This window comes from Sceloporus undulatus, chromosome 1 (genome assembly GCF_019175285.1).
Source record: "Sceloporus undulatus isolate JIND9_A2432 ecotype Alabama chromosome 1, SceUnd_v1.1, whole genome shotgun sequence".
Classification (NCBI taxonomy): Eukaryota; Metazoa; Chordata; class Lepidosauria; order Squamata; family Phrynosomatidae; genus Sceloporus; species Sceloporus undulatus.
Genome location: NC_056522.1, coordinates 214476983 through 214488937, shown reverse-complemented (window position 1 = coordinate 214488937; position 11955 = coordinate 214476983). Strand labels below are relative to the sequence as shown.

The 11955-nt window shown below is 40.7% G+C and overlaps 1 protein-coding gene across 10 annotated transcripts in view; it reads right to left on the bottom strand.

Annotated features, from left to right (window-relative positions):
- Positions 1-11955, bottom strand: part of KCNH7 (potassium voltage-gated channel subfamily H member 7) — a 395432-nt gene that overhangs the window by 156188 nt on the left and 227289 nt on the right. For all 10 annotated transcript variants that reach the window (XM_042444665.1, XM_042444673.1, XM_042444685.1 and 7 more), the window contains exon 3: positions 8032-8187. In XM_042444665.1, coding sequence (XP_042300599.1) covers positions 8032-8187 — 156 coding nt within the window. The remainder of the gene's footprint in view (positions 1-8031; positions 8188-11955) is intronic.

Here is an 11955-nt window from a genome sequence, read left to right as displayed (position 1 = left end):
AGACCATCTACAGCACTGCCACTGTGCAGTTGCGCAGTGGCACACTTGTGCAGTAGGGGATACCAGAGCCACCCCCCACAACACCAGGGACTGCGCCCAGAGAGCGCCAAGACTCTGTTTTTGCCGCTCCCCTTCTGAAGGGGAGGAGGAGGAGCCAGTGGGAGTACTCGGGGTTTTTTGTTTTGTTTTTTAGTGTGTTTGTAATTGTATTTTTAAACTGTTTATACTGTACTATGGCTTCGGTCATAATTTGATTGTTGTTAGCCGCTTTGATCTCTAGGAAAAGCGGGATACAAATAAATTGTTTATTATTATTATTATTATTATTATTATTATTATCATTATTATTAACAGAGAAAGCCAAGTTCCTCATCAAACTATAAATCCCATATTTCATAGGATGGAGCTATGACACTCAAAGTGCCAACAAGCTGCTATTATTGTGTAATATGGATATACTCTAACTCAATTAATGAACATCTTTAGATGGACTGTCATTTGGGACAAATGATCTGGAATTACTGATTCTATCATGCATTATTATTATTATTATTATTATTATTCACAATCAATACAGTCACTCCTCCACATTTGTGGGGGTTAGGGGCAGAGGATCCCAGTACATGTGGAAAAAACTGTGAATATGTTAGCCCTCACAAACATGCACATGAATGATAAAGAGTCCTATCCCACCAAGAGCACCACCCATAACTCCCTTTGCAATTTTTTGAAACACGTAGCCTCCTTCTCATTTCTAAAGTACTTCCACTTTCAATCGGATGTTAGCAGTTACCAACACAGGCTCCATCCTCTCTTCTTTCCCTCCCCTCCATCCCATTCAGTCAAAAGCAACACCATACATTCTCCTGTTTTACCAAACTCTGCATCCTCCCCATTTCTAAAGGCCTTCCCTTTGAATCTAATGTTTGTAGCCACCACCAAGGAAGATCCATTTTCTGTCCTCTCCTCCCCTCCCTCTGCATCCCAGCCAGTCACAAACAACACTGTACATTCTTCTGCTTTGTCAGACTTTGTATCCTCCTCATTTCCATAGTTATTCCCTTTGAACCCAGTGCCTGCAGCCACCACCAGCAAGGTTCCAATTTCTCTCCCCCCCCCACCCCGCCCTCCACTTCTACCATACCTTCCCTTTCTAGTGCTATGGAATGCTCTCAAAGAAATTGGAGTTCCACTACATCTAATCATCCTGAGAATCTTTATTGAGTACAAGAGGCTATTGTAAGAACTGAATAGGGAGAAACAGAATGGCTCCCAATTGGCAAAGGGGTCAGACTAGGCTGCGTTTTATCACCCTATCTGTTCAACTTGTATGCAGAAAATATCATATGAATAGCAGGTTTAGACTCAGAACAAGAAGTAAAGATAGGAGGAAGTAACATCAACAATCTAAGATATGCTGATGACACCATACTACTAGTGGAAAGAATCTTTGGTGAGTTACATACTGCTGAGAAGCGGCGGTCTGGCTCCGCCTCCACTTGCAGCGTCCAGGAACCGCAGCCTTCCGGGGCACGACGTGCGGACGCACAGCATCCGCAATGTCAATATGGCGGCGGCTGTGTGGAATGGCCGCTGCCATTTGTCACGGACTCTGTTCGTGATAGGGTTAGGGGCGTCTGGAAGAGACGCCCCTTTTTCAAAATGGGACATCCTAAGGACGTCCCTTATGGAGGTCTGTAACCCGCCATAGATTTGGAACAATCACTAAAGAAAGTCAAAGAAGAAAGTACAATGGCAGGCCTAATGTTAAACATAAAGAAAAGAAAAATAATGGCCATGGAGGATTTGCATAAATTCAACCTAGAAAACGAGGAAATCAAAATAGTTAAATGATTTCCCATACTTTGGATCAAATACTGATCAGAATGGAGACTGCAGTCAAGAAATTGAAAGAAAATTAGGAATAGGAAGGGTAATTCTGAAAGAACTAAGCAAAATCCTAAGTGTAAAGATATACAGCTGAATACTAAAGTTAGAATTGTCCAAGCCATTATATTTCTCATTATCATGTACGGTTGTGAGAGGTGGTCAGGAAATAAGGGAGATAGGAAGAAAATTAATTCATTTATGATGCGGTGCTGGAAAAGAGTGCTGAGGATACCACTGTTAGCCAAAAAAGATAAACAAGTGGGTCCTAGAACAAATCAAGTCTGAACTGTCCCGGGAAGCCAAGATGAATAAATTAAGGCTGTCATACTTTGGTCACATCATGAGAATGCATGACTCATTAGAAAAGACAATGATGTTGGGGAAGGTGGAGTGCAGTAGAAAGAAAGGAAGTCCGCATGTCAAATGGGTAGACTCAGTGAGGGAGACCATGGGCCTGAGCCTACAGGACTTGAACAGAGAGGTGGGGGGAGCTTAGAGATGGCTCATTCACAGGGTTGCCATGAGTACAGGTTGACTCCAAGGCAGCTAACAAGAACAAAAACAGCATAGTGATCTGTTGCTCATTCTGAGAAAATAAAATTTTAAAATTCTAGAGACCTAACCCCACCCTTTTTGATGAGCATAAAGCATTTGTCATTTTTGGCTTAGGTCTTCCTGTAGCAGAAACTGTACCCTTAAAAAGAAGAATTCTACAAAAGAAGGACATAGTAATAGCTGGTGTCGATGAACTGGAGCAGACACAGGAATGTCTAATGAAACAATTTAGAAATATAGAAATCAGTGCAAATGCCAGTGTGCTTCACATATTAGCACAGTGTTGGCTACACATACTTGGAAATAAGCACCACTGAATTCCACTGGGCTTGTTTTTAAGTAAACGCACATTACTTGTTGCCCAAAATAATGTAGATTTACTTATCTAGATTGAGTTCAAACCATGTTATATATGCACAAAGCTGGAAAAAAAAAGTATGTTGTACTGTATAACACTGGGGAGAAATCAGAAGCACCTGAATAATGGATAATGCAAGCAGATGTTTTTAGACTGAATACCTTGGTTGAAAGATTTTCTGTTAGTAATATTGCTTTTCATCTATGACTTAAAGCTGCTGTTGTCCAGTTTTAAGCTTCACTGATGAGGACATCAGATTGCATAACATGCTTTCTGTTATTACAAATTCCTTGGTTCTCTAAGCAGAGGCTTTTAGATAAGTCACACAACAGGAACCTGCCTCAGTAAGCAGAATAGTGAAACTGCCATTTTCATACACACACACAAATCATGGACACCATGAAATACTGTGGCATAAATGTTATTCAAGAGAACTACGGCTTAATCTGAGCCTCAAAATCAATGATTTCACATGATAATGAGTCCTTCTATGAGTAGTAATTCAAAAAGCTAATATTTCCAAGCTATGGAAACATCCCCATTCTCTGAAAGTAATGGTGGGGGAGAATAATTTTTTTCATGCAATGCAATCAGTATTCACAGAATCAAAATGTCAGGATGTCTTGTTTTGTAGAGATGGTGTTACTCTCTTCAGCCTTCCCTGCTGCCTCTGAGCATTGCTGCAACTTTCACAATACCTAGAGGGAAGTCATCTCCCCCCCTCCAGCAGCAATACATTTTTGTGAACTATCTCTTTTGCAATACAAAGTACAGTGGGCCCTTTGTATATTTTGGGGATCCATTCCAGACTTCCCCCTTTCCTGCATATGGGAAAAACTGCAGGACCTCAAGTCCCATTTGTTTCAATGGCCGAACATGCCCTTCTTACATCCAGGGCTTGCCGTCCGTGTAAGCTTAAAGCCACTGATGGCAAGCCTGTGTATGGGACGAGCATTGTATTTTGAGGTGGCTTACTCCTGCTTTTGGTGGAAATTAAAGCCATTACAACAGGTCTGTTATATATGGATCACCAGAGTCAGCTGCATTTGGGACTTCCCTTGGGGATGTTGGAATGAGTGCTGTCATGATGAGCACAAGCACTTCAAATTTTATCTTTACACTGTTGAGTAAGGCCCGTTACAAATGGGCATAAAAGTACGTCCTGGGGACATACTAGGGTTAGAAAGGGGCGTCACTTCCTGACGCCCCTAACCCTAGTACGGACCCAGTCTGTACAAAATGGCGGTGCTTGTTCCATATGGGGGCCGCCATTACGACGTCACAAATGCACCGCCTTGAAACGAGGCGGTGTGGACGTGACGTCGTCATGTCGCGCGAGGGCGCCTAGAGCACCCTTTCCGTGGTGTGAGAAGGAGCTCCAAAACGGAGCTCCTTCTTAGGTTTGCATCGCTGGCGCAGCCTTTAGACAGCTGCGCCAGCGACGCAGAAGAGAAAGGGGCCGAGTGGCCCCTTTCTCCTCCTCCCTGCTGTCGCCGGGTGTCCTTTCCAGGCTGTGGGGAAGCGGCCTTTTGCTGCTTCCCCGTGGCCTGGAAAGCGGTGGATTGGGGCCTCGGAGGCAGCTGTTGTGGCAGCTGAGGCCCCGATACAGCAGGGAAAGGGCCGCTTACAGGCCGCCCCAAACGGGCAGTCTGTAACGTGCCTAAGTCTACTTAAAAGCTGTCCTGCTAAATGTCCAAGATCTTCATGGCAGAATCTGATCCACTGGAATGAAGAGCTAACGTGGTGAAAAATGGTCCACTGTGTGGGTGGTCTCTACCCAGATTTGTCTTCTGTTTCCAGTGGAGAGAAATGCTACTTTTACAGTGGTAACAGTAGTGCTGCCATTAAGCCTTTCTTTAGGATCCTGAGGATGTAACAGCTCAACACCTTCTCCCTCTCCTTTATCTTTCCTGGGGAAACAAGACAGGGTTTCTAGGGTTTCTTGTCATGGAGATGTGTGACCCAAGTCCCCCACTTTTCCCTAACGGAAGAGTGTAGGCTTTTTATAACTGGAAACTCTTTAATAACCTAAAAACATAGATGTAAATTTAGGAAAATATTATAAGAAGTTATACTCAATAAACTCAACTGGCTTAAATCCCAGGGGTTTTCCTCATATCTCCCTTCTGCTTGTGAGTTTAATACCCAAGGTTACTATGTCAAGATATATAACAAATCATTATATGGTTGCCATCCTTAGTCCACCAATCCCTTTAAAAAAACCAGAAAAATTCAGCTCAGCCCTTCAGTCTTTTATCTGGGATTCCTTTCCTTCTCTTCTGGATCAGTTAACTGTCTCTCTTCTCTTCCTAACCTCTCCCACCCCTCTCCTGAGTAGCTAGAAAAGCTCCTCTGGCTATCTTGGCCCATTGGTTCTCTCCACCTTCTCCCTTTACCCAGAATATCTTAGTTAACTTTTCCTTTAATATAGTCCCAGTGGTCTTGCAGGATCATTACAACTAAGATGCTAAGGCACATTTTTATTCGCTAACGTTGGTCTGCAATGAAGGCATCTGCTCCCTTAAGAACAGTTAGCACTGATTTTCTGCTTGAGTGTGCAAGAACACATTGTATAAAACCCCTTTTTGAGCAGCCCAGCTTACACAAACATGTCTAAACTGAGGGAACCCAATGGGAAAAACAAAAGAAGTCACAATTAAGCATAATTTTCCAATAAATGTAATATAACATTTTTAATTTAAAGCTCCCCCTCCCTCAATCCTTGCTTGCTTGGAAATCATTCCTTGCCACAGACCAATGGATTTTATGTCAAGTGCAGTCATGTTTTATATTGACTTGTTCAAAGGATGGGACAAGTTAGTCATGGCTAACTCAAGTTCCATTGATTTCAATGGCACTGGTCTAAGCCAAGATGCCTCTTCAGTCTCAGATCTGCTATGAAACAGATGAATAGTTGAGCTTCACTTCTTAGTTTATACTGCTTTTTCAGAGCCTAATAGCCTTAGTTAAAGCTAATAGCTTAGGAGCAGAGATGAGCAAATAATTCACAAGTAATTTAAGAAATTTAGCCTTTTATTATGCCATTAAAATATCTGCAAGCAGTTTACTGTCCCTGTATATAACCCCACCCCCACAAATCTCAGTTTATATGGTTTTGTCTCCTAATTGGATAAACACTCACATGCTCCTGATATGGATACAGTACTTGTGTGCACAAGTTTAAAATTGGATTTCTATGAGCTCTTTGCCTTCAGCTATGAATCACATTTTGTAGCTATAGCCATGCAAAGGCACTCTTTCCTTTAGTAAGAGGAAGTAAAAGCACAAAAGATGCAAATATATCTATATTATTTGTAAGGCCCAGCACAGAAATTAAATTAGGTCCTCAGGAGAAGCTGTAGCAGTGAAATGCTCCTTTTTGCAACATACTCTACATACATGAAGGAGCTTTTCAAATGCAGGTCAGACAAAACCCTTTCATTTGTATATTTGTTAAGAACAGTATGTAGAAGAATGGTTGAAAACTAAGAAGTTCATCATGTTCATTTTTAACATGCAGGATATTGTGATCAGCATCCAAAACAACACAGCCATTAATCTATTCACGGCTAACTATTGAGTTTTGCTATTCTAGTGGCAGGGACGTAGCCAGGATTTTAGGAAAGGGGGGGTCCAGACTAAGTGCCACCATTATAATGGGGCTTGGGTGCAGCAGCGCAGCAGCACACACCATTCATTTTTCTAATGGAAGGGGGGGTCCGGACCCCAAGATCCCCCCCCTGGCTACGTCCCTGCTAGTGGCAGTGACTTCCCAAAGACCCCTCCTGGGGTTGCATCTCCCCTCCAGGGACACCACATAAAGTCCGAGGGGAAGTTCCCTATCAGAAGGAATTTAGAATAAAAAAAATGGAAGGAGATCCAAGAGCCACTGAGTCCAACCCCTTACCATGAAGTAATGCATAGCTAAAGAATTCCTGGGAGTTGGACCAACTAACCTAGTTTAAATACCTCAAAGAAAGCAGAGTCCACTAGCACATGGGTCTGTATGGCTCCACACTGTGCTTACTTGTGATGTGTGGGACACATTCAACTCATATAAACAGTCTGTTTTCATATATTTTCAGCAACTCATATTTCTATGTCAATGAAGGACCAGCTTGTGGCAACAAGTCATCTACTGCCTCTGTTTCTTTATGACAAGAATGCTGGCTTCTTAAACCACACTGAGAAGATGTGGATTGTGTTCTCTTGTTTGTTCATCTCTTCTTATGAGGAAACTAGGCAAGCAACTAGGCAAGGAAGGTTTTGGGTGACATGTGAATCAGAATATGGTTCACTGCACCAAAAACAAGCAATGATTGTAAACCAACTTTAAACCAGCATTTTCAGCCACTTTGCAATCCTGGTATGTTTGTCTGCAATTAGCCATGATCCTGGGTTTGAACATCATGCTAAGATATTATTCTCTGGTTTATTTAAATTAGCAATGGGAATACTGAAGCCTTTGGGCTCCATGTGGCCTTGGGGGGGGGGGGTCTGGTATGGTCCTTGTGGGATCTATGGACACTCCCTATAACACTCCCCTATTGTTTTTTATTGTTTTTTGGTTAAAAAATTACATCTTTTAGCTGAAAGAAGACACAAAATATGTTCAAAATGAAATCAAATGCTTCTCCAGGAGTTCTACAATAGCAAGTACCTTTACCCCCAAAGGTCCCAAAAGTAACAGGAGTGATGCCATGTGACTTCCAGTCATTCCAAATGGCAGCTGTGATGGGACATTGTTGACATTTGGACCAATGAGAAGGTGAAAATTGGTTTGCATGAAGGGAAAACAGATGTAGGTGCAAAAGGACTGTATACATCAGATGTACCTCATTTACAGTAGGATTTCTGACTTGAAATTTTGTGTGAGCACAGCCAATGTATTAAAGATGAATGCCATTCTTTAATATCTGTCATTTAGTGTTTCCATTTCAAGGCAGCGAGCCAGGTTTTTTTTTCAACTGAGGACATAAAAAATGAATCACGATCCCTCTATCCAGCATCAAATACTTCTCCATCTTCTATTTTGTTTACTGTCTCGACTGATGAACAATACTGGAGGGCTCAAAAAGTTTGCAGATTGGTTGGGGTACCTTTGAGTTGCCCAGTCTGTTATCATAATGTGGATTTGGAGATTTTCCAGGGAATGTATTGAGGATCAGACTTCTACAAACAGAACACATCATTAGATTCCTCCCTCCTTCCATTATATATGCACTTACGGTTTGCGACTTTGGCTGACAGTATCTGGTTGAGTTTCTCTGGACACTCTATATTATCCTCATCCGTTACATATTCAAAGCTAATAATAAACATCAGAGCCACTCCATCTTGATTTTTCACTGGGATGATGTGGGTGTTGCAAATGAAGGTGGACCCTAGGAGGGAAGAAACATATACAAAGGTTCATAAGTGAAATCTTTTGGCCTACTTGTTACTTCCATAACAGTGTTTTTATAATCATGGTAACAGTTCAACAAAGAAATCAATATTCTTCTACTGTCTGACAAATCAGTCTATGTCCTAATTTCTTTCTCTTATTCATAGCTGCCAGTCCAATCTTATGCACATCTACACAGAAGTAAAGCCAATGAATTCAACAGGATTAATTCCTAGATAAGTGAGTATAAAACTTCAGCCTAATTAGCTTTTCTACATTTTTGTTCACCAGGCAGTCTTAAGACATGTGTAATAGCATCATTCTGGGATGGCATTCAGAGTCAAACACCACCTACAATTGACCATATCATCAGTGAACATTAGTATGAAAAATGTCCCATTATTCTCTTAATGCCAGCAATTTAAAAATAAAATTTAGGACTAGGCTAAATAGAGAACACTGGCTTGAAACATGCAGCTATCTATTTTAGCTCTTTGTGGTGCCATCTGTACATTCTTCCACAGCTCCTCAATGTTAGCAGAAGGGTAGACTGCTGAAAGCGACTTGTCATGGTGAAGGCTATATATTACCTTTAGTGTTAGAGGCACTATACCTCTTAGTGGCAATTGCTCCTGACCTATGTGTTGATTTCCCAGAGGTACATGGTGGACCATTCATGAGGATAGGTAATGGATTACAGTGGGCCCTTGGGATCCACTGGGGTTTGGTTCCAGGACCGCTCAAGGATACCAGAATTCATGGACACCATTAAAACCATTAAATACCACTAAATTTTGTGATGGATCCCACTGAATTTTGTGTTGCAGTTTAATCTTCATATAAGAAGGAACACTAGTTTTACAGAAGACAAATGGGATACATATATTTGGATTACTGAATGGATTAAAAAGCTATACTATCATAGTTAGATGGTACAATCCAGAATGTTTTTTATGAAGGTGCACTGCTCCACTGTTCATAGGCAGGTTAGGTCATCACACGTTTTGCTAGACTGAGTTGTGCCACATTAGGGTACCTTTAATACAGCCATTGAAACATGTTGCAGATGCTCAAAAACATGACAGATTGTGAATCCTTCACACAGCCAAATTCATTTTAAGCAGTATCATAAAGAGATTGGTTGGCTTCCCTGTAAGTGATTTACAAAGGTGTTAAATCCAAATTACACCATTATAACTTGTTTTTTTTTTTTTTTTTTTTTGGTGGCTGAGGAGGTCAGAATTCTGTACCACCTATACAGTAACTAAAATTCTCCATCAAAATTCTTCTCTCTTCTACAGTTCCCCAACACAGCTGTTTCCTGAGACCAGTGGCATCACTAGGGGTGTGTGGGGATGGGGTGAGGATGGTAGTACAGACCATGATACCCTAAGGGAGGGTGACAATACTGCTTTTCAGACATCTGCCATTTGGCTGAAACAGGCTGTGGCATTCACCTGTGTCCCATTAAAATACTGAAGAGATGGTGAGTTGGCTGAGGCTCAGTTTGAGGCCCCAGTTTTGTTTTTGTTTTGTTTTTTAAATTAGCTTTTAAATTATATTATTTTTTAAAAAATTCTTTAAAAACCTCATTTTACTAAATTTTCACTTTAACCACATGAAACTATGTATATGTAAATGCATTGAGGCTGTGCATATGATATTGTTATTTAAAAGTATCACTTTAATTTTGCTAGTTTATGTTACAACTATTACCATTACATTCAGCGATATATGGTGATTATGATTTATGAATAACATTAGTACAAAAACATTACTAAGCATTCTGTATTGTAAGGTATAGAAGGAGGTCAATGGAGGGGTGACCCCATGAGTTACTGTATCAGGTGACATCAATCAACTGATTGAGAACAGAAGGATTGGCAAAGAAACATCCAGCCATGTTTTTATACTCGGGTGAACAGCAATGACATGCCTTGGAGGTCCCTGCAGATGCCTTTCATAGTGCTTTTCTAGAGGGAAAGAGCTGGATGCTTCTCTGCTGCTCTTCCTGCTTTCCATCAGTAAGAAAATGGATGTGTTGTGGGATGGTGCAGCAGAGAAAATGTGTTTTTTGGGTGGGGTAGGGTTGGACAAGAGACGTATTACAGTTCACATGTAAGTGTGATATATCTCCTAATCCAGGAATTTCGCCACCACTGTAAAGCAAATTATTTTCTTTGCTACCTACCATCTTTTCTTCCTCCTACCCCATGAATAATAATTGGATTGGAGGAAAGATACCTTTTGACATGATCTGCAAAATGAAAAGTTCTTTTGAAAATTCACCCAGGATGCTTGCAGTTTTAGCCTGGGCACAGTCTTATGAAGAGTATTTCGGCTGTAGAGAGGCACAGTATACTGTTAATGATTCAAAAGTAAGTGTGTGTGTGTGTGTGTGAGAGAGAGAGAGAGAGAGAGAGAGAGAGAGTAGAAGAGCAGTCAACTGCTCATCATCCAGATAGAAATGGTGAGAATTGCTGAAATTGTTAGAGACTGCATTTATCTGTTGCTCAGCTCAGTTCATTAATTACATTGGTCACTGGTTACAACAATAAAGTAACTGTGAAAGCTTAGTGCATCTATAATGCAGAATCATAAATCAACACATGCATAAAATATCCTCAAATGCTACATCGTTAACCAATAAAGGTCATTTCTGACACTAACTTCTTTATATTTTAGTGCTGTACAGTGGCCTTTTTTTCCCTCCATTCTCTGATTTCTTTTCTTATGGATAAAAGCTCACATCACAGCTAGAAACAAGTGAATAATACTGTCCTTCATAAAATGCTGGAAAATGCATTTTATTAAGAAAATGAAAAATCAGATGCACTTTAATAACTGAAACCTATGACTCCATGGCTGAAATCTTATTAAAGGTATACACATGCACATGGTTTGCATGTATGTATATCTCTTTTGGGTTGAAGCCCAAGGTGCTAGTTTGTAATGTTTGGTGCAACATCCAGAAGTCCCTTTCCTCTGAAGATGTCAAGCCCCCAAAGGAATGTTGCTACTGCTGTTTATCAGTTGGGAGGGGAAAGAGGGGGAAAGGTATAAGGAAAGGATAGGAGGTTACATTCTTTGTGAATGCACTCCCATATTCTTCCCTCTTGAGCCAGAACCAACCAGTTCCTCAACATCTGTCCCATTCTCTTCCTTTGTCTGTTAAGCAGCAGCTGCTGCAGCCCTTTCCAAATCTTGGGAACAGCAGAATGGCGGAGGTTTTGACAATGTGCTTGTCTCATGCCCCATCCCAGAAAAAGGCACACTGGGGTGAATATAGAACTGTGTAAGCAGAGCATTACACTCCGCCTGCTTGATATAACATCTCGCCCAGTGTTAGAAGGAACACAGCTGTCAATTGAATTGTTAGTCTCAGCTACAGGAAATATATTAAATCAATAGCTACTTAGCAACATTTGTAAAAGCTCTCTTCATTCAGTGAGTCTCCCGTAGTTAGGGCTAACAATTGGATTTGGGCAACTTTTCTCATATATTCTTGTTCATTCTCTGTTAGAATGACATGCCAGTACCAAAGCTCATAAGAATCTCAAGTGTGTCATGAACGTAAAACTCTCACTCAAAATTTCTTCATTAATTTAAAATAAAAAGTCATATGAATACAGGTTCAGTCTCCCTCATCATCAAGAATGCCAAAATCTGAAACATTCTAGAAACCAAAACTTTTTTTCACGAATGGCTGATATTATTATTATTATTATTATTATTATTATTATTATTATTATTATTATTATTATTA